The 24503-nt window shown below is 37.1% G+C and overlaps 1 protein-coding gene across 1 annotated transcript in view; it reads left to right on the top strand.

Annotated features, from left to right (window-relative positions):
* LOC136885403 (zinc finger protein 140) overlaps nt 1–24503 on the top strand; it is a 63076-nt gene that overhangs the window by 19087 nt on the left and 19486 nt on the right. The window contains exons 5-7 of the mRNA XM_068230331.1: nt 15426–15554; nt 19266–19394; nt 20880–20935. Of these exons, the coding sequence (XP_068086432.1) occupies nt 15426–15554; nt 19266–19394; nt 20880–20935 (314 nt within the window). The remainder of the gene's footprint in view (nt 1–15425; nt 15555–19265; nt 19395–20879; nt 20936–24503) is intronic.

The raw sequence follows: 24503 nt of genomic DNA, 5'->3' as shown, positions 1-24503 counted from the left end.
TGCCCAGAACAGGACGTTTCATCCAATCTTTCTCATTGACTGACAAATCTTCACTCATTTTATCCTGTTTATCCATTTCTTTAAATTTTTCATTAATAATATAAATTGTTATTGGAGATGTAAATTAAAGTTCTGTTAAATTTCAAGTCCATAGTTAACGTTTCTAACACCCGAACAAGTTAGTCATGTGGTTAGGATCCCTTAGCTGTGAACTTACATTCGGGAGATTGTAGATTTGAATCCCACCATTGGAAGCCCTAAAGATGTTTTTCCATAGTTCCCCATTTTCACACCAGGTAAATGCTGAGACTGTACCTTATTTAAGGCTGTAGTCATTACCTTTCGAATCGTAGTAATTTCCCTTTCTTTGCTGCTGGAATCTTAAGTGTGTTGGTGCAACGTTACACAACTATTAAAAATATAACTTTTTAACACAATGACTGTCCACTCATGGACAATTCTTTTTCCTACTAGTTTGCAGCCATCTTTTTAGGGTATAATCTATGTAGCCAAGTCCATTTCTACCCTTTGATAAATAAGGCCTTCACATATTCACCATATTATTTGAAATATTTTGTGCCATTACGGACAGACTACACAATTAGAAAGGTGAACAAAACAGACAAAAATATTCAAGGGGACATGGATGTCAGAATATGGCCAAAATGGTTATTTTTCTAATTTATAACCAATCATAATCATTTTTATTTCCCCTTGTCCAGTTCCTGCCGGTTGGGGTCTTGATGGCACTTGCCTGCTGTTGTCTCTCCTTCCACCACTTCTCTTTAGTAATTGTATTCTAGTCCAGTCTTCTTTTTCTTATACTGTTTTTGACAGAGTCCATCCATATTGCTCTGGGTCCTCTCTTGTCCTCTTTCCTTTTATCTTAACCTCCAACACTTGTTTTGGTGTCCTACCCTCTTCCATCCTTATAACATGTCCAAACCATCTCAATTTATTCATCTTCATCCTATCACTCAGTTTTTCTACCCCTGTCTCTTTTCTGACCTTAACATTTCTTGCTCTGTCTTTCCTTGTCTTCCCTACCATACTCCTCAGGAACTTCTTCTCACTGGCCTGAATTTTATTCTCATTTTTTGCTATCAAAGTCCAAGTCTCTGATGCGTACATTAATATAGGGGTATAGTACATCTTGTACATTATCTCTTTACATTTCATAGGAACTTCTCTGTTTTGCACCAGGTTCTAGCCATTAGAGGAGAGATTTTTGCTGAGACTGTGTGTTAGAAGGGTGGCATCCTACATCACAGAATTTACTGAACTCAGATAATTGTATACAATCCTCAGATCCATGGGTTTAATGGAGTTCCAGTTCATATGACAGTCATGGGACTTCTTGGAAACAAACTAGGTGAAAGAAATAGAATTTGATGGGAGCTATGAATGTTAATGGAACTTACGGAAGAAAGTAGGACTGGCTGGGTCAATTAAGAGGATGCGTCTGTATTTGCTAGGAGTTAATGATATTTGGACAAGGCAAATAATGAGGAAGAGATAAAAGATTTAACCCTTACCCCTCAAATTAAAATTCTCTCTGTTGTCTCTACTACTTGTATTTTAAATGTAAATTTCTATCTTATATGACTGGTATATATCTTTCCACGATTTTGGCTATAGCACTTCCTCTGAAATGATGTATTTAGGCTATAGACATTTACAACAAGCTATACTGGAGCAAATAAATGCAATATGTGCAGTTTAAAACAAATTATGTTTCGTTAGTAATTTCACTGAACAAATTATTGGTAAAAACCAATTGAAAAACTCTAATTCATTCTCTGGTTTCATACCTTGCATCAGTTTGTAGCCTGAAACCACTCTAAACAGCGATTTCTTGAAATCGGGATCTGTTGATTTATAATTGCGCCAGCCATCAGCATCAGCTACATGTTGGGTTACGGTACACAAGCCGACCATTGCCAGTTCACTTGTAGACACTGTCAGATGCTGTTAGATATATTCTTTAGGGTACAAGGAAGGAGTAGAGGTGCGAAAATACTGGGGTTTTGTACAATTACCTGATATGTACAACATTGAAGTACACTATACGACTAGGAGAGCACATGGCGACCATGTTTGTTTACCATCACTTAAGCTTTCGTGTGCGTGAGCGGACTGGATACAGTTGATGGCTACATTGCCATCTAAATAATAGATTTTTGACTGACTGTCAAATAGTATCTGGATTTTAGAACATTCTACGCTGAACCAAAAGATGGCAGTACAGTATAGCATTGTGTATTTTGTCAGCTAAGAGACGGCAGATGAGCAGTGGGCAATACAATGTCATGTTGGGCCTCTCCCGACGGATGAGGGTTAAAATGTTCTAAACAGGTGTTAAGAAGAGAAAGGCAGTTTTGGGGTAGGACTGTTAATCTTATTATTATTATTATTAATCGATACGGCCACCTGTGGGCCACGTTTACACAATCTTCCTTCTGTCACGCAGACTGATACCCTTCTCTTTACACTCTCGCCAAAGATTCTTGAGTCTTTGACTTCTTCTTGCTCGTTCTTCCACCGAGATGTTCCGTGGCTTCGCATGTTGCTCTTCAGACGCATCCCTCAATCCCGCAACCTTCTTCCTAAATGATGTCCTTTCTTTTATATCCTCCTCCTTGATACCTATTTCTGCCAAGTCATTGTGCACGTGTGTAAGCCATCCCGGTTGTTTTTTCCACCTTTCCTGCAGAAGTAGTATTCTGTTGGTCAATCTCTCAGGGTTCATTCTTTTGATATGTCCATAAAACGTCAGTCTCCTTTTTCTCATCACAGTCGTGATTCTTTCTACTGTCTTGTAGAGCTCCAAATTCGATCTTAACCGGAATGTGTTTGGGTCACTCGTCGACTTTCTAGGGCCTAAGATTTTTCGCAAGAATCTTCTTTCTCTTTTTTCAAGGACTGGGTCAGCCATCCTCGTCAAGGTTTCTGCTCCATAAAGGCACTCTGTTCTAACCACTGTGCAATAATGTTTTAACTTGGCCTGAATTGAGAGAGACTTGGACTTATAGGTGTCATGACATAGTCTGAATGCCAGCTCCATCCTTCTCACCCTCTCCTTTAATCCCTCCTTTTCATCTCCATTGGGGGTGAGTATTTCTCCCAGGTATTTAAATTTTTGCACACGCTGGATATCCCCATACAATGTAACAAGTCTGTCCGTGTCGCCTTTTTTTATAGAATCCATGAATGCTGTTTTCTCGAAAGAGATTCTTAACCCTGTTTTGACTGCAACATTTTGTAGTTCTTCGACTTGTTTCTTGGCTGTTTGACGGTTGTCTGTAATAAGAACGACATCGTCTGCGAAGGCAAGGCAATCCAACATCATCGCATTTTTTCCACAACCTATCTTTACCCCATTCTCCATTCCATTTTCAGTCATTCTCAGCCTCCATTCCCTAATAACTTTTTCTAAAATGCAATTAAAGAGTAGTGGAGAAAGGCTGTCTCCTTGCCTCAAACCCGTTTTTATCTCAAATGGATTTGAGAGTTCGCCCATAAATTTGACTTGAGAAAAAGTGTTTGTAAGAGATTGCCGAATTATGGCCAGAGATTTCTCATCCACTCCAAACTCCTGCAGAACGTTCATGAGCACTCCACGATCTATGGAATCATATGCCTTTTTGAAATCAACGAAGGTTATGATTGTCCTCTTCTGATTTCTCATAGATCATATTTTTATAAGTGATTTTAGAATATAAATCTGCTCAGCACATGAACGCCCTTTCCTGAACCCTGCCTGGTATTCACCAATTTGTTTATCTAGATGGACTGTTAATCTATTTATATAAATAAAATCATAACGACCATGTGTCCGTACATTTTCATAGAGTTTCAGGTGTAATAATGACCCTCTGCATATTTGTTACCTTTAGTTTCCTGGAAAGTCCTCATTTTTACCCCCCTCTCCCCAAAGCATAGTTGCAGCACAATCTGCCAGTCAAACTAGAATATTAAAACTTGGCTAACTTATATATCTTAGCCTGTAAGCAATGGAAAGCTTCCAGGATCTTTAAATATTTCACATTTTATCCCTGAAAGATATCGAAATATTGAAGCAATTTTAATGTCGGTGCAGACATTCATTTCGAGGTATATTGTGGCTAAACGGTAATTCGTATCAGAAAACGGATTACACAATCACAGTTCAATTTGGAGTGATCTAGAACTTTGGTCCTATGACGTTTTGTCATATCTCTATTCCTTATACATTAGATTTGTCTCTATTTCTTGATTGTATGTACATTTTTCACTTTGTACACATATAATTCATTGTTTGAATTACTTAAAAAAAATAGAATCATCTAATTCTACACGAACATCGGCCTACCCAATATCCAATATGAGCCAAATTCTATGTTTCTAGCTGTCATATAAGTACCAAAGACTAATGCACTGTGAGAAAACCTTACCCAAATTTCACCCTTTTCAATGTTTTTCAATCTAACCCATAAATAGATGAGATAGGAAAAAATATCATAAAACCAGCGTCTTATGGTACAATCCATTTGTTGATATGATGTATAATTTAGCAAATTTAGCAGCGGTTAATCTGTAAATGAATGTTTGCAATATTGTAAACTTGCATGTACTGCATATGTCGATCTATGTTCATTGAAGTCGATTTATAGCGATGTAGAAAGGGTGTGTCTGCCATTATAATTAATATTTTTCAAATCGATAGTGACTCTCAGCAGGAGGGCGTCTGCTATTGTAATCATTACTCTCCACATCAACTTTGGTTAGCAGTAGGAATGGGATCCTTCTCCAACTCCTGTATAACTGGCATTAGTAAGGAGGGACTACCATTGTAATGAATAATTCCCTTCTTGATTTGACTGGCAGAAGTCAAGGGAGCATGTAATTTTGTTCAAAGCTCCCCTAACCAATTGTGTTGGGGGGTAGGCAAGTGTGCCTACCATTATAAACAAATTTACCCATCTAAAATATGACTGGCTTTAGGCATAGTGGCCTGCTCTCATAATGGAAACTCACCAACTCTGGTGTGACTGACATTAAGAAGAGGGACCTGTCATTATAATAACAGCACAACTCAATTTTGACTGGCAGTAGAGAAGGTGCCTGCCATTATAATAAAAACTCGTCAACTCTAATCTGTCTGGAAGTAGGAAAGGGGGCCTGCCATTGTAACGAAAACTCGCCAAATCGATTGTGACCATGCAGTAGGTAATGGGACGTGCCATTATCATCACAACTCCACAAGTCACACTTTACATTAGAAACAATGTATGGCAACCTCCCCCAGGTGTTTCTGGATAATGCTAAGAGACATGCAATTTTAAAATATCCTATTCAGTGCATCTTGAGTAACTTACTTCAATACCCGTATACAATGTAGAATACCCTAGCGAAGCACGGGTACATTTGCTAGTTAGAAATATTATTGCATGCAACATAGATTCTGTTTTGCACATAAATGAGCATTTGAAGTGGATAGATTCGGCAGTAGGATGAATTAGGACAAGAACTGTCTCAGTCTATTCACCTTGTGAGTGCTCAGATTAGGACAAAGTTCATGCGTTTTATAAAGCAAAGAGTGACATAATAGTTAGGTCCAGCAGGAAGGATAGGATAGTGCTAATGGACAATTTGAACGTGAGGTATGGAAATAGAACTGAACGATATGAGATGGTGATGGACATCTGTCGGTATGATCTGGAAGCTTATAAGAAGTGGAAGCATTTACTGGACTTCTGTGCTAGTATGGGATTAGGAGTTACGAATACATTCTTCAAGCATAAGGCTGTTCACTGCTGCACATGGGGTAATAGGGACACCATTTTCGTAAAACTACCGTATTTCATTTTTTTCTCAGAATCTCCTGAAAAATCGAGGGTCGTCTTGCATTTGCAACCTAACAGTAATGAACACCACTGGCATCTACCACAAAAACCACGCTGCTGCTTTTACCCTCCGCACGCATGTGCACAAAACTCGTTGAAAATCAACATCCGCCTCTTTATTATACATCACTAGCCGTGGCAATCAGTTGTACAGTGCCTCTGTATAATATCATTGGATCTCAGGAAATAGTGAAAAGAGAATGAAATTCTGTTAACCTCCCAAAAGCGTTTCTCAAATCCACAGAATGGCATCAAGACATTCGAGTGTTCTAATTCTTAAAAGGGCCACGGCTACTCAGTGGCAGAGTTATAACACGTCTACTGTACCTGATGCTTAGTAAAATGAAGTTTTATAGACAGCAGGAATATTTTCATGATGGATCGTCGTATTGTAAATATGTGTGGAACAGGTAATTTTCAACAGGTTCTTGTCGATATTATGATGCCAATTTTAAGTTAGTGGCTATTAAACATGTGGAAATAAAGAACAATTGTATAGCAGCAAGAAAATATGGTATAGGCCTAACTAAAGCCAATATTCAGTGTTAGCATGAAGATAAAGATAGCTTAAAAATATGTACTGTGCAAAAAATGCATTCAGTGGCCTGCAGTGAGGACAGTTTATATAAAAATTAAAGGTGAAATTTTGAGGTACGTGTGCAAAAAGTGCAGGGGCAGAATGGCTATACCATGGCAGAATAAACACGTTCGTTGACCTTCAACATCCGCATTTTTATTTGGCCTATACATCACTAGCCGCTGAAGTGAGCTGAACCCGGCAAGCGAGATATGCATGTAGCAGCAGTCTGACACTGAGTAAATGTTACAGTTTTATAGACAGCAGAAATATTTTCCTGATGGATCGTCGTTTTGTAGAAACACGTGGACCAGGTATTGCCGGCAAATTTTGATTGGGTTCTCTTTGATATTATAATGCCAATTTTAAGTTAATGGTTATTAAACCTATGGAAATAAAGAATAATTTTGCAGCTGAAAAAAGTATGGCATAACTAAAGCCAATGTTTGGCATTGGCGTGAACACAAAGATAGTCTAAAATTGCGTACTGTACAAGAAAGGAATTCATACGATTTTATAAAGCACTTATAAGCCTGATTTATTTTTGGAGGAATAATAATAATAATAATCATATGGCCTCAGCTACCGTGTGCAGACATTTCGATTTGACGCCATCTGGCTGTCTGCTCATCAATTTCGACGTTCCGTTTTACTCTAGGTCCGCTAGATGGCAGACAGAGTAAACCGGATCTCTCTTGGGCGTCTATGGCTGAGATTTAATTAATTTTGTCGGGTAAATACCAAATGTATCACCAGAGATCTTTTACATGCCGACATCGTACGACATGGAGTGTCGAATGGACTTTTTTCCGCCCTTCAAAAATCCGACTACCTCTGCCGGGTTAGAACCCGCTATCTTGGGATTCGGAGGCCGACACTCTACCACGGATCCACAGAGGCAGCTTTTTTGGAGGAAAAAGTAGGGGACATCTTGCATTCGGTGTCCTCTTGGATTTGGAGAAATGTGGTATATCATAACTGGCTTTGAATTCAGGAAATCTATTAAGAATGTGAGGTATTCCATGGATTTTACATTGATACAGACCACAACCTAAACTAGGTATACTGAACTAATTATCTCTAGGCCTACGATAGAAAAAGTGAAATCTCTCTTCAGTTGAATAAGGGTTAATGTTTGGAAAATTCTTAACAACATTGGTTTGACAAAAAATACAACCGGCAAAAACAATACTTACTTGCCATTATTTGAATTAAATAAATATTTCTGCTCACAAAATTCACATACAGATGAATGAACTGAAAAGGAAACAGTCAACAGACTACATGCAAAAAGAAAACCCGATGGAGAAGATTTTTTTTTTTCGACATGTAACTCTTAATGATGTCAGAAAAGCAATCCATGAAATAAAGTCAGGAGCCACTGGATGCGACAGAATAAATTTGACATTAATTAAAAGGCCCTCTGAAATTGCTCTCCCAACAATTATGCATATAATAAATACCTCACTCATGACAGGAATCTTTCCCAATATATGGAAAAATGCCATAATATGACCAATAAGAAAAATCAATAATCCAACAAAACCCAAAGACTTTCAACCAATTTGCATTCTTCCTTGTCTTAGTAAAATATTAAGAAAAGTGGTTGTTCACAGTCAGATAACAAATGACCTGAACAAACACAATTTACTCAACAAATACCAATCATGATTTAGACCTAACCACAGCACTAGTAAAAGTTACAAATAACATTCAAGTAGAAATGGACAATGGACAAATAACTATCCTTATACTTTTAGACCTAAGTAAAGCATTTGACTCTCTGAACAGGGGAATATTATTAGCCAAACTACAAGCACAAAAATTTTCTTGAAGCATACTGATGTGACTGCACTCTTATTTAATCGGGTGGTAGCAGTGTGTGTCAGTAGATACAAAAGGATCACTCTGGTAACAAACTGAATTTGGCAAAGTTCAGAGCAGTTTTGTAACGCCACTACTATATTCACTGTACTTGAATGACCTACCAGAATATATCAAAACTTGTAAATACCATTTCTGCGCAGATGGCATTCAACTATATATACACAAAGCATGTTTTTTAAGTAAGGTCCGTTTTGTTGTAGACACTAGTAGTTCGCGCACATATTGCAACGAGGATGTGTGTCGTGTACCGGCATGCCTCGGGAACAACTGTGCTCAGTTTCAGCTCTGTAGCTAACCTGTACGGTTCTGTTCTGTGCTTTGAAAATGTTTAAGACTATCAACTCGCCCGCCGCGTGTGAGGTTCGGTCAGTGATACGGTTTTGTCAGCAAGGAACCTGTTTGCTGCAGAAATTCAGCAACAGATTTGCGAAGTGTACGGTGATACTGTTATGAGTGAAAGCAAAGTGCGTAAGTGGGTACGACAATTCAAAGATGGCCGTAACAACATCCATGATGAGGACCGCTCCAGTCGCCCTTCTTTGATTATAGATGATTTGGTGGCTTTAGTTGAAGCGAAGATTCGTGATAACAGGCGCTTCACAATAACAGGTCTCTCAAACGAATTTCCTGACGTGTCGAGATCAGTGCTTTACAACATTGTTTTTTAACACCTAAAGTTTAGGAAACTGTGCTCCCGTTGGGTCCCGAAACTCCTAACAGAGGACCACAAAAACCAAAGATTAGAGTGTGCGATTAAGTTCTTGACTCGTTATGACGAAGAAGGTGACTGCTTCTTGAGTCAGATCGTAACTGGAGACGAAACATGGGTTTCGCATATCATGCCTGAATCGAACCAGCATGGAATGGAGACACACACACTCGCCTGTAAAGGTGAAGGCCAAACAGACTCTGTCCCAGTGCAAAATCATGGCGTCTGTGTTTTGGGATAGGCATGGTGTTTTGTTGGTCGATTTCATGCAACGAGGAACCACTACCAATGCAGAAGCAAACTGCCAAACGCTGAGAAAGCTACACAGAGCGATTCAAAAGAAAAGACAGGGCATGCCGACAAAGGGAATTGTCCTTCTCCATGACAATGCAAGACCTCACACTGCAGGTCAGATCCGCAATTTATTGGACAGTTTTGGCTGGGAAGTTTTAGACCACCCACCCTACAGTCCTGATATTGCGCCGAGCAATTGCCATCTGTTCTTCCATCTCAAACATCACCTCAGTGGCAACCATTACAATGATGATGACGACATGAAAACAGCACTGAACTCTTGGTTATTGGAGCAGACGGCAAGTTTCTATGAAGAGGGTATTTTAAAATTGGTTACGAGGTATGATAAGTGTTTGAACAAACTTGGCAGCTGAGTCGAAAAATAGAGTGACGTATGTACTTTCTGAAAATGTATTTACTTTTTTGAAATAACCTTTCGTTGTGTACTTATTTTCAAACGGACCTTACTTAAAAAACACACCTCGTACATACAAACCTGAAAGGCATCCAGCTAGTCATTAACAAACTAAATAATCACCTAGAAAATGTAAAAGACTGGACTAAAATTAATTCTCTTAAAGTCAGTCCTTCAAATAGCAAGCAATCATAATAGGATCCAAAAATAATCACACCAAGTGAAAAGTGTTAAAATTGCTCCAATCCTATTCCATGCAACACCAATACAAATAAACAAAACTGTAAAGAACCTTGGCCTCAGTTTTGATAAGTACTTAAACTGGATGGAGCACACAATGAAAACTTGCCAATGAGTATTCTTTTCCTTGTACTCCTTTCAAAGTTGCAGGATCTCCTTCCACTAAATATGAGGAAGTTAATTACTGAAAGCTTAATTTCACCCATCTTTGATTATGGTGACGTAATATGCAACAACCTAAGCACCACACTTAACGCTAAAACTTCAGCGGGAGTATAATACATGCATCCATTTTAATATGCTCAGGTATTGTTATATATCACCCTGTCCTGAACACCTGTTGAGGCAGAGAAGAAACCTTCACTCGGGTTTGCTTGTCCACAACATCTTCCATACAGACACACCAAGTTATCTAATGTTTATCTAATGTTTATCAAATGCTTGTCATCCCCAAACAGTATACCTACATAGTCAGAAACTTTTTCCTGGCTAACTTCCAAATTTACCGCACGAAAGGTTACGGAAACTCATTCATACCTGCAGCCACATGCTCCCGGAATTTCTTTCCGACTGTAATTAGAGACATACATAGTAGAAATGTTGACGCAAGTGTAATAGACTAAGGTAACTTGTAAACAATATTCTTTAACCCATGGATAAATAATGCAAGTATTGAGCTCAAATTATTATTATTATTATTATTATTATTATTATTATTATTATTATTATTATTATTATTATTATTATTATTATTATTATTATTATTATCATCATCACTTGTAAGGTATGGGTATGCAGTGTTTACATCCACTCATTAGTATTATTACTTACTTACATACAGACGATTGTATTATTTGTGAGGCTGTGCCATGAAACATGTGCTGTATATATATATTAATATGAGTTTAATTATTGTAAGAACACATAATTAATAGTATATAATTTATTATTACCTGGTGTGTAATCCACTACAGTATTGTGCAACACACCGTAATATCCAGAACACGCTATGTACGACGAGAACTATGTAGAACCTTCCTTACATCGTAACTATACTATTGGACACTCTAGAATTTACAAGAAGATATGTTGTGTCAAATTTTTCTAGAAGCCTGGCCAGGCAACATACATAAGGAGGCAGTCTTGATGGTGGAGTTGAGTTATTGTTTAACAGTTGTTGTTTTGATTACACTTGTGAGGTAGTTGTGTTAGCGAGTGCTTGAAGTATGTGAATTGGTTTTGTTGCGTTGGTAGTTGACATGCATTGGTTGCAGTCTTCTCATTCTTTGTGATAGGCAGTTGTTCACAATGGTGGTTAATTGATGTGTGTGTGGCAAATGTATAACAGTTTGTAATAAAGTTAGGGTATACAACTGACATCATTTTGTGTGCGTCTTTGTGGATACATCAGTGTATTTAAAAAGAGGTTTTGTAAATGGTAGATAGACTAAAGAATTTGGTATGTAATGTAATATTTCTTTATAGTAAATCTCAAAAATTTACCTTTCATTTATAACTGTTATTTAAGTTTAATTTCATAATTATATGTTATTAGGAACCTTAAGACTCTGTAGTTTGTGCAATGTAGCACATATAAGATAGTTTGGTTTAACAGCAAGCTTCATAGCCTGAGCCATGCCATATAAAATAAGTCAAGAAGTAAACAAATAAATAAATAAATAAATAAATAAATAAATAAATAAATAAATAAGAAATGAGGGCATCCAGGACAAGGAAATTAGAATGAAGTACATGGATATGATTAGCAAAATATTCCAAAGTATAGACAAAAGCAGTTTCAGGATATAGAAAGAGAATGAATGGGTGGAATAAGGGTTGTTGATATATAAACAGCACGGGAATGCTTAAAAAATGCTGTATGTAAGGATAACTAAAAGCGAATGTCTTTGTGGAATAATGCAGTGAGGGCATCTTGTAAAGCTAAAGAATAATGTAATCAAATCGATGAAGATTGTGTATGAAACCACTCGTTCTCCTGAATGCAAGAGTTGGGCTCCACAGCTGTGGCACAGCCACTTCGCTTCATGCATATTGTGTTAGCTGACCTAAAAGTATTAAATTTTGCAACATACCAGTACAATACCTATAGTAGGTTCTATTGTTCTATTGTTTCCATGGATACCTTGCAAATATCATTCTATCCCTTTCAGACCTAAAAGAAAACTGGCAGTGTGAATTTTTGTTTGTATGTCAAAAACTGACTAAAATGCTGTTAAATATATGCATTTTTAGTTTATTCTACAGAATAAAAATTAACATCTGAAAAAAGCACGTGCACAATTGTGTGTGTCAGGACTTACTTCACTACTTACAAAAAAGAAAAATTACCTCAATGCATGTGAATATACATATGTACATGATCAAATGTTCTATTTTACAGTGGGGAATAATTTAAAACAAGTAAATCTTCATTCAAACACAAGTAAACATTACATTTTCTACATTGAGAAGGAGTTTTGCTATTACTGCCCTTTTGGCACAGCAGCTTGTCGTCAGACCTGAAAGAAATCTGGAGGTGTCAAAACGTCAAAAACGTACTAAAATACTCTCAAATACATGTTTTTACAGTTTATTTTACAAAATAAGAACTATCGGCTGAAAAACAGAACCCACACAAATGTGCGTGTCAGGACTTCATTTCTCTACTTGCAAAAAATAAAAAATTAAAAAATTCAACTCAGTGAATGTGAATATGCACATGTACATGATCAAATGTTCTATTTTACAGTGTGGAACAATTTTAAACAATTAAAATCTTATACATTACATTTCTCACGTAGAGTATGAGTTTTTCTTTCACAGTCCTTTTTGTGACAGCACCAGCACTCCTGCATGCATTGCCTGTAAGGAAACCTAGCCTGCACATATGTGCATATCAACATTCAAAACCTCATGGTATTACGTACGATGTTGTAAGTTCACAATTTACATTTGCTTCACAATCTACACACTTCATTGATTATATTCTGATATTCAGTAAAGCTTCTAGATTAATATGAATGCAATAAATAAATGCTTACTTTAGGCATAACTGCTTCCCGCCATATTGCTAATGAACTGTATTTTTGAACTTTTCTTCCTGCCGCCTGGTGGTCAACTACAAAATAAAAACAGCTGAAGTACATGCTATATGTCCCGCACAAGCACTGCAGTCTGGTCTAGCACCAAGAAAACGTCAAATAAGCTCAGACATAAATAAAATACGAACCCTCACAATTGTGCGTACACGGTCTGAAAGGGCTATACTATCCTGTATAATCGCTTTGCAAGGTTCCCTTTCATCCAGTACACATATCGTTTTGGTGCGCTTTCCGTATTTATGTGATCCGGTTTATGTGAAATGAGGTTTAATCACTAAATAACTTCTCTCCCTCATTTACAAGACTTGAAAGTGTCTGGATGTATTTCAGAGATTGAAAGACTGTTCATTTTAAAAAATAGTTCTTGGATTCGATATAATTGTTTCAAAATTTAAAATTGCCTGGTAGTTATGTCAATCTCATTAAATATATTTTATACAGGACAACTCACCAGCTTCATATTTATTGCACAGTTTCATAGATACTCAATTCCTTTTTGAGTTTTCTGTTTAGCTTTTACTTATGAAGTTAATTATTGCAAAAGTTTCTGTTTGAACATTTTAAAGAAACTGTGGACCATAGTATTTTCTGGGATGTGCAAAATAAATTGTTTGAAAAAATGTTGGTACACAATAATGCTGAAGCATTTTATTATAATACACCATTACCCCTAACTGTTTTAGTAACAAAATATTTCAACCTACATACTGCTGCACCACCACTGCTGAGTTCTGTTTTTCCTGTCAGCTGTCTACTTAGGCTATGTAGTATGTAGCCTTCCAGATATACGAGGACGGTTTGAAAAGTTCTCAGAGTCACCGCTAGATGTCAGTGCTAGAGCAACGAGGTTCCCGCGCAATAATCGCACATCCTTTGTGAGTGAACACGTGGCGTGTCAGTGCTCTAGCATCAGGAGTGTGGTAGTGCTGACTCTTTGTTGTTGTTCCCGCGTAGTGATTTGTGACAATGGAAAAAACTGAGATTCGAGCAGTGATTGAATACTTTGTAAAGAAAGGTATGAAAGCAAAGGAAAGTCATGCCGACTTTCAGAACATACTGGGGGACTCTGCTCCTTCATTTTCAACTGTTGCCAAGTGGACCAGTGAATTTAAATTTGGTCGGGAGAGCTTGGATGATAATCCGCGTAGTGGACGGCCAAGTGTAACGACCCCAGAATTTATCGCAAAAGTGCATAAAATGGTCATGGAGGATCGTCGATTGAAAGTGTGGGAGATTGCTGAAGCTGTAGCGATGTCTTCTGAACGGGTATATTATATTTTGACCAAAGAATTGGGTATGAAAAAATTATCCGCAAGATGGGTGCTGCGGCTCTTGACATTGGACAATAAACGCACCAGACTGGAAATGTCCGAACAAAGTCTGGCCCGTTTTCAGTGCAACCAACAAGATTTTTTGCGCTGGTTTGTGACTATAGATGAAACTTGGGTCCACTACTATACCCCAGAGACACAACAGCAGTCAAAGTAGTGGAAAGATGCTGATTCACCACCATCAAAGAAAGGAAAGGCAGTGCGTTCGGCCGGAAAGGTCAAGGTCTCAGTTTTCTGGGATGCAAAAGGCATTCTGCTGATATATTATCTTCCCACTGGCCAAACAATTACGGGGCATTACTATGCAAACCTACTAGACCAACTACAGGAAACGATATGCGAAACAAGGGCTGGTTTGGCAAGGAAAAGTCATCTTTCATTAGGACAACGCTCCGCCGCACACAAGTGTTATTGCCATGCAAAACTTCATGAACTGGGGTACGAATTGTTGACACATCCACCTTATTCACCTGATTCGGCACCATCAGACTTTCAACTATTCCCCAAGCTGAAAATTTTCCTTGGTGGACGGAGATTTTCTACAAGGGAAGAACTGACAGCCGAATTGGAGACGTATTTTGCAGGCCTGGAGGAATCTCATTTTCGAGATGGGATCAAGGCATTGGAACATCGCTGGACCAAATGCATTAGTCTACAGGGAGACTATGTTGAAAAATAAAAGCAGTACCACCGAGGTAAGATACTTAATTCTAGTACATTCCGAGAACTTTTCAAACAACCTACGTACATAGGTGCTCCCAGATCGATTCTTACAGGATTTTTTCATACATAATGCTATCTACCTGAAAACAGTTATTTGTTATTACTTGCCCTAGTGATGTGCTGAAGACTGCTCCAAATTTGTATTTTATATTTTGCAGTTATAATATTCACCCAATCACTTTATCTCTGTAAATCATACTTTTTGTGAATGAATGCCTATGGTGATGATATCTGGTAGGTATATTACTTTATTTCAATTTCAGGGATTACCTTTGAATGCTGAATATGATGACTCAGAAGATATGAAAATACAACCTGAGGTTATGGCTACATTGCTTCCAAAAGTTGAAAAAGAATCATCACTTTCTGGATGGTGTGAAGGTTACAGAAGGGTAAGACTTAATTTTTATACTGTAACAATGTTTTTATTGTTGTTCGGGTCATCAGTCCATTGAACAGTTTCATGCAACTTTTCATAGCACCTTCTTCTGTCCTTACCTTTCATATCTAAAGACATTTCGTCCACAACTCTCTTGGTTACAGACTTGTTTTCATCCACCAGAATTAGGACCACTTCTCTAGTTTATGTCAGATTTGTGCACAATATTTATTACATGTGAGTTCATCCAGAATAGGACATTTATCCATTGTTTCTCACTGACTGACAATAAATCCATTCATTATGTCGACTTCAAAATTACTCATTTTATCCTATTTGTCTATTTCTTTTTATTTTACATTTGTAATATAAATTATTGATGCAAATGTGAATTAAAACTCTGTTAAAATTCAAGTGCGTGCTTAATTTTTTTTGAACCCAAGCAAGTTGGCAGTGTGATTAGGCCTTTAATGCTGTGCAGTGTCTCATTTACTCTTGTTGATGTTTTGACAGACACGCTTAATATGTTCATTCCAAGATGAATTGTGGTCACTGATCAATCATGAAATCTTATGAATGTAACTTTATGTACAGAAATACCATTAACTATCAGAATACGTAATTTTGGAATGTATTTTATGGAAGATGATCAAAACTTATATTTCTGTATTTAGCAAAAGCTTATTTAATCATAACCATTTAGAGATTAGTTGAATATCATCGTACATAAAAGTAATGATTCCTTGTATGTTGTTTGCTGTGTAGAATATATTTATATCATCAGCAAAGAGCATATTTTTCTCCTAAAGTTAAAAAAAAACAGAAATGTAATATATAGACAAGAAACAAAAAAGGGTCTAAGACTGAACCTTGAGGGACACTGCAAAAAATATTCAGTTCCTTATTTTCACATTCATTTACACAAACATAGTGTGTTCTGTTCTCTATGAGATGGAACCTGGAAGAAGGAAAAATTCTGTTAAAATTGTGGAGAGACTTGAAGAGTAAATCATATAACTTTTAGAAGATTGATGACTACAAAATCAATCTTGGTCCACATTTGTCAAAAGTTAGTCATATAAGTTTCAACAAACTTCCACTACTTACTATTTGTGTTTAATTCCATTAAGAATATAAACCAAAGAACATTTTAACAATGTTTACACATCATAACAAAAAATATGCAAGAAGTTTAACAAGAAAATTGCACATACATTACATACATACATACATTATCATTATAGACTGTTGTGCCTTTCAGCGTTCAGTCCGCAAGCCTCTGTGAATTTAATAAACGTCGCCACAATCCTCGATTTGCAACTAGTGTTGTGGCCTCATTTAGTTTTATACCTCTTATCTTTAAAACGTTAGAAACCGAGTCTAACCATCGTCGTCTTGGTCTACCTCGACTTCTCTTACCCTCCATAGCAGAGTCCATTATTCTCCTAGGTAACCTATCCTCCTTCATTCGCCTCACATGACCCCACCACCGAAGCCGGTTTATGCTTACAGCTTCATCCATCGAGTTCATTCCTAAATTAGCCTTTATCTTCTCATTCCGAGTACCATCCTGCCATTGTTCCCACCTGTTTGTACCAGCAATCATTCTTGCTACTTTCATGTCTGTTACTTCTAATTTATGAATAAGATATCCTGAGTCCACCCAGCTTTCGCTCCCGTAAAGCAAAGTTGGTCTGAAAACAGACCGATGTAAAGATAGTTTCGTCTGGGAGCTCACTTCCTTCTTACAGAATACTGTTGATCGCAACTGCGAGCTCACTGCATTAGCTTTACAACACCTTGATTCGATCTCACTTACTATATTACTATCCTGGGAGAGCACACAACCTAAATACTTGAAATTATTGACCTGTTCTAGCTTTCTATCACCAATCTGGCATTCAATTCTGTTGAATTTCTTACCTACTGACATCAATTTAGTCTTCGAGAGGCTAATTTTCATACCATACTCATTGCACCTGTTTTCTAGTTCCCAGATATTAGACTGTAGGCTTTTGGCACAATCTGCCATTAGGACCAAATCGTCAGCATAGGCCAGACTGCTTACTACATTTCCACCTAACTGAATCCCTCCCTGCCATTTTATACCTTTCAGCAGATGATCCATGTAAACTACGAACAGGAAAGGTGAAAGATTACAGTCTTGTCTAACCCCTGTAAGTATCCTGAACCAAGAACTCATTCTACCATCAATTCTCACTGAAGCCCAATTGTCAACATAAATGCCTTTGATTGCTTTTAATAATCTACCTTTAATTCCATAGTCCCCCCAGTATGGCGAACATCTTTTCCCTCGGTACCCTGTCATAAGCTTTCTCTAGATCTACAAAACATAAACACAGCTACCTATTCCTCTCGTAGCATTTTTCAATTACCTGGCGCATACTGAAAATCTGATCCTGACAGCCTCTCTGTGGTCTGAAACCACACTGGTTTTCATCCAGCTTCCTCTCAACGACTGATCACACCCTCCCTTCCAAGATGCCAGTGAATACTTTGCTTGGTATACTAATCAATGAGATACGTCGATAGTTGTTGCAATCCTTCCTGTTCTCTTGCTTATAGATAGGTACAATTACTGCTTTTGCCCAATCTGAAGGTACCTTACCAACACTCCATGCTAATTTTACTACTCTATGAAGCCATTTCATCCGTGCCTTCCCACTATACTTCACCATTTCAGGTCTAATTTCATCTATTCCTGCTGCCTTATGACAATGGAGTTTATTTACCATCCTTTCCACTTCCTCAAGCATAATTTCACCAACATCATTTTCCTCCTCCCCATTTGCTTGGCTGTTCACAACACCACCAGGATGATTTCCTTTTACATTGAGAAGATGTTCAAAATATTCTCTCCAGCAATTCCCTGGGATCTATTATGAGTTCACCTGAATTACTCAAAACACTGTTCATTTCCTTTTTCCCTCCCTTCCTAAGATTCTTTATTACTGTCCAGAAAGGTTTCCCTGCTGCTTGACCTAACCTTACCAGGTTGTTACCAAAATCTTCCCAGGACTTCTTTTTGGATTCAACAACTATTTGTTTCGCTCTGTTTCTTTCATCTACGTACAACTCCCTGTCTGCCTCGGCCCTTGTTTGGAGCCATTTCTGATAAGCCTTCTTTTTACGTTTACAGGCTGCTCTCACTTCATCATTCCACCAAGAAAATTGCACTGACAACTATAATTTTCTAAAGAAACTTTCTCACACAAGTGTTTTAAATTTTTATATGTAAATGTTCCAAAAGTTTTGCTGATGATGGCCCATAGACCAAAACATGTCTACATTTTAGATAATTATGTATTAATTTTAAAGTTTGCTGGCATTGTGTATTGAACAAGTTGGATTAAATTCTACTTTTTAACTAGAACTAGCCGATATGGACCAAAAGGTAATTTTCGTTACATGTTAACATATGGAGTATGTAGCCTTTTCGGTAAACATAGCTGCCCTTAGATTGATTCTTATGTGATTTCATCGTACATAACACTATCTATTTGAAAACAATTGTGTATTTGTTTATTTGGTGATATGCCGAAGACTCACCTAAATGACATATTTTGTTTTTGCTATAAGTTATAAGATTCACCCAAGTGATTTATACCTGTAAATTGTTGTACTTTTCAGTGAATGAATGCCTATGGTGATTATGATATCTGGTAGGTATTTTCCCATGTTGTAAAATATATTTCAATTTCAGGGATTGCCTTTTGAAGTTGATCATGATTACACGGGAGATATTAAAATAAAGCAGGAGGATATGGCTACGTTGCTTCCAGAAGTTGAAAGGGAATCATCACTTTTTAAGTGGTGTGAACATAATGGGAGGGTAAGATTTAATTTGTACACTGTAACAGAATGTTTGTTTTGACAAGTTTGGGGCAGCCCTCCATACCACCTTTTCCTGTACTTACCTGTTCATTTCTATGGATGTTTTGTCCACGATTTTCTCTGTCACTGCCATTTTTGTGTTCACGGATATTCAGGCCTCTTTTCTAGTTTATGTACGATTCATCCACAATAACATCTAGTCCGTGCATGTGCTCAGAAAAGGACATTTCATCCTGTTTATCCATTTCTTTTTATTTGTCATAATAATATAAATAGTTCTTGGAGATGTAAATTAAAATTCTGTTAAATTTCAAGTGCATACTTTACTTTTTAACACCAAACAAGTAAGCCATACGGTTATGATCTCATAGCTGTGAGCTTGCATTCAGAAGATTGTGGGTTTGAATTCCACCATCGAAAGCCGTAAAGATGTTTTTCCATGTTTCCCCATTTTAACACCAGATAAATGTTGGGGCTGTATCTTAATAATAAGGCTGCAGAAACCAAGAAATCAGGTCATTTCCTGTTCTTGCACTGCCGAAAATCTTCAGTGTGTTGATGCAACATTACACAACTATGAGAAATATAACTTTTTAACACAATGACTGTCCAGCCATGGACAATTCTTTTTCCTGCTTATTTTCAGCCATCTCTTTAAAGTGCAATCATTGTAGCCTAGTCCATTTGAACCCTTCAATAAATTAGTCCTTCTTATGTTCACCATATTATTTTAAATCTATTATGCAATTATAGAAAGATTACACAATTAAATAGTGAACAAAAGTAATTCAAGGGGATGTGGATGTCAGAATATGGCCAAAATTATTATTTTTCAGGAACTGAAATATATATTACATTCCCATGAAATACTTTTAAATCAATTTATGGTAAATCATTTGCAAATGAATGAATACCGTCACAAGTTTTCTTTCTTCCTGTAAGTTTGATATTTTATCAACTAAGGTATATTTAACTCCCAAAGCATTCCTGATAAGCTGGACTGAGTGGCTCAGACGGTTGAGACACTGGCCTTCTGACCCCAACCTGGCAGGTTCGATCCTGGCTCAGTCCGCTGGTATTTGAAGGTGCTCAGATATGTCAGCCTCGTGTCGGTAGATTTACTGGCACGTAAAAGAAATTATTCAAGACTAAATTCCGGCACCTCGGCATCTCTGAAAACCATAAAAGTTGTTAGTGGGACGTAAAGGAAATAACATTATTATTATAAAAGAAAATTATTAAGTAACAAACTAGTATTGTCCCAGACCAATTTAGTGATAGTTGTGTTTCAAGTTGAAACACTACTTAATCAGTGTGGAATTTGAAGATGCCTGTAGAATTTTAGAAGTTGAAAGTTTACCATTTGAGTAATCCAATAATGTGTGAACAATTCAAACCTGATAAGAGGTTATTGAACTCAAGAATAATACAGATCCTTGTGTTGAGAGATAACTTTAATCAATGTGCACCCTTATTTTTGTAGGATGAAGAACAACTCCCACTTCAGATGAATGACAGGAATGCAAAGTCTACTAACATGTAAGTGTTTCTTAAGTAGAGCCATCTTCTTTCTTAGCATTTTGCTGATGATCTGGGTTTGGAAATAATGTAGACTAAGCTTAGTTTTACATCTGCATGCCCTTCCTGACACCAATCTATTATGTGCTCCTGTGTACTATGGAATCTTGTGTGTGAATGATGATACATACAGAGGTGATCGTAAACACCCAGCTGTCAGACTAGAGGAATTAACCAAACTTGGTTAATGTTCTTGACCCAGACGGAAATTGTCCCCGGGGTTCTCTGAACTGGCAGCCACTGTGGTGACCTCTTAGCCAAGGAACCAGCTGGTCATAACTTACATAAGTTATAATACACATTTTGTGGCTAGTTGATGTACATATGTTTATCTGATGATGCTTGTTGTTTTAAGGGGCCTAACATTGAAGGTCATTGGCCCCAGATGTTTATCTACACTTTCTGTAATAAACAGGTGTACATATGTGCTTTTAGAACTTCAGTACTCCTAAATGCTGTTTATCTTTTCTCCTGTAAATGTAGTGGGTTCTTTTTTATAGTTATTGACATGATATGTGCTTATGGGTTTCTGCCATGTCAAGAAAACGAGGTGGAACTCTTTACGTTTCACAGAGGACTTTGCTCTGTGTCTTCAGAAGAAATTCTCGACTGTTCACGAGGAAGACTTCTTTAATAATGAAGGTTTGAAATTAAGAATGCTTCATCATTGGAGCTGTAGTGGGCTTGTTAATCGTCAGGTGCCTCGCTGTATGCTGGATTTATGTAGATAGTTCTCTTCCCTGTCCTTTCTATATTGTTATTTCGTTTTGGTCTTTTCCAAATTCATACTTTTGTCATCACCTGATGGTTCATTCCAAGCTATGTATTGTGTGTCATACTTTCATAACATGTGTACACTGGTTATGCCCCTCTCTGCTCTCACACTGTCTCACATCATTATCATCCTCTGGTCTTCCCCACATACTTCCTTTCCAGTCTTCAGCTCTCTTCTATTCTATTCTGTTCTGTCCTGTGTTTTTGTTGCATTTTATTTTATTAGTTTCTATTTATTTCTTCTACCACATTCATCCCTGATTCGTCTGATGTCCTTTGTGTTACTTCTCGCTCAACACACGGTGTGATAGAACTTCTCAATTGGAGCTTAATGTTATCGTCAACTCCCGCTTGGTGCGCTGTTCCATCATATAGCGAGCCACCTCGTGAATGAGCATACCACTACAGCTCCAACAGAATTGCATTCTTAAATTCAAACCCTCATGATTGGAGAAGTCTTCCTCGCAAACAGTCGAGATATTCTTCTGAAGATACGGAGCAGAGTTCTCTGTGAAACATGAAGAGTTTCACCTTGTTTCCTTGACACAGCATAAGCCAAAAAGCCCATATCATTTCTACAAGTACGGGCCGTGAAAAAAATCAAAGTTAACAGTTACATTATAGGTTATAATTAGTATTTGATACAGCGAAAAATCTTTTAAGTTACAGTAACTAATTTGACACTGAAAAGTATGGCTTCTGTCACACACACGCGCGCCTTATAGTCACCCAGTTAAATTAATAAATTCCATTCTATGTCCGTATTGAACCAAGATTACAACTTTTATTATAATTTGGATCCACCTTATTCAATACATAAAGACTGTTGTTTAGATGAAATTACAACATATATTTCAATCAGAACTAGTTTTGACGGCCTTTTTGCGTCATCATCAGCTGAGATAGGTTCTTGGAAAAATTGGCAATCACATAAGTTTATCTACGTCAAATTGAACACAATTTAAAACCATATTAACAACCTAAAACTGTGTTACAATTAAACTGTTTCAAAGTCCATATTTTCTACAAGTCCGAGACTTGCGAGTCTTAAACCTTGAATTGATGAAAACATATGTAAACCGGTTTGCTCACTAATAAACTAACGTGGATTTAAAAGAACAACAACTTAAAAATAAAATAGTCTTGAAGAAACATTAGCTTAATTTAACATACCTCTTAAAATGTGACGTAGAATTGTATTAAAATAATTCAATAAAATCTTCAGAGTTGCTTTAATGGAGCAATCCTAGTGAGGTGGAAACGAGCAGTCGGTCCTTTAAGATGTTAATAAGTACAACGTTCCCAGTTCAATGCGGACCTGAAATAATAGGAATCTTATAAACTATCGCTTAACTGAAGAGGCAAAGTATAAAATTACGTCTTATAACGTAAACGGTATAGTCGCCAGACACAAAATTTGGAAATAGCAGAGAAAAATAGTAGTGATTGTGATAGTGCAGTGTGATCAATTATAAAACGACATAGTCTAGGTTCCAGTGGAGCAATGTGATTGAAATGTTTTCAGGTCCAATAAATCGTCGATCGGAGCAAACAAGAAACTGTTCTAAGTTGGACTCATTCTGTAATTTGTAATATACACCCAGCTAAACCAACCTTACTACTGGCAAAGGAAAGAAAGACATAAAGGTTCTGATGAAAAGTAAACAAATAGATTTGTAAGATGGAGATTATTTCACTGACAGTAAATGGTCATTGAGCATACTCATAAATGAATGTTTGTGAAGGATGCATGGGCAGTGACAATATAAATTTGGTCATCAGCAATCAAGTAACCTGGTTGTCCTAGTTCTCCTTAAAGCTGAGAGATGTACCCACCATTCCTGCTCAAGCACCAAAAATGAAGTATAATGTTCCAATATCCTTATGATTAGTTGAAAAAAAGTCACCTTCTTGGGATCATAAAATTTATTTTAGTACCAGTGGTGTGTTAGAGTCCCCACTCATTAATTTAGCAACAGAAAACTATTGGCAGAACTTCCCATCTACCTCAGAAATGATATACCGTAGTACAAAAAAGCACCACTCAAATGTACAGGCCCTGAAGAAAAACAAAGGAATATTCCTCATAATAAGTAAGGAAAAGCTTAACTAAAATTGGGCAAAACTACATCAAATGTGGATGGAACTCAAATGATTCTAAGGATTCATGCAGGAAAATAAAAATATTAAATAGCTATCTGCAAAAGAGCGTAAAAGTTTAAAAAGAAAAGATAACTGCTAGGCCATACTAAAGCAAGATACAGTACGGACATAAGAACGGATCAGTAATAAAATATAAATTTAGAGTAAAAGAAAAAGGCTTAAGGTAAATTAAATCCTTTTACTTCATTGTGTACCAAACTATGATATATTCCACTCAACCGCACAACAAACATTCAAAATCAGACATTTCACAGAATCATAGTGCCATGTAGAAGTGTACCAAAATGCAAAAGTCACTCAATATAATAATACCCGTGATTATTCCATAGATTGGCCAAATTACGCTTACAGTGGCTTGCAGACTAGACACATACAAAAACATGACCAACACATCCACCACAATGTGTCAAGTAATACAGCTTTGATGAAATATACCATATAGGCATTTACAATGCAGACTCTAGGAGACCGTCAGCTGGCCCAGTCATAAGATATCGATGAAATGCCTAACGGAAGTTCCAAAATACAAGGCACCCAAATAATGGAGATGTCAGTCACATAAACCACTTTGGAGTAGACCGTATCATGCTAC

The sequence above is a fragment of the Anabrus simplex genome, chromosome 14 (genome assembly GCF_040414725.1).
Source record: "Anabrus simplex isolate iqAnaSimp1 chromosome 14, ASM4041472v1, whole genome shotgun sequence".
Taxonomy (NCBI): Eukaryota; Metazoa; Arthropoda; class Insecta; order Orthoptera; family Tettigoniidae; genus Anabrus; species Anabrus simplex.
The sequence above is the reverse complement of the archived record's forward strand: the minus strand, read 5'-3'. Positions and strand labels throughout refer to the sequence as shown.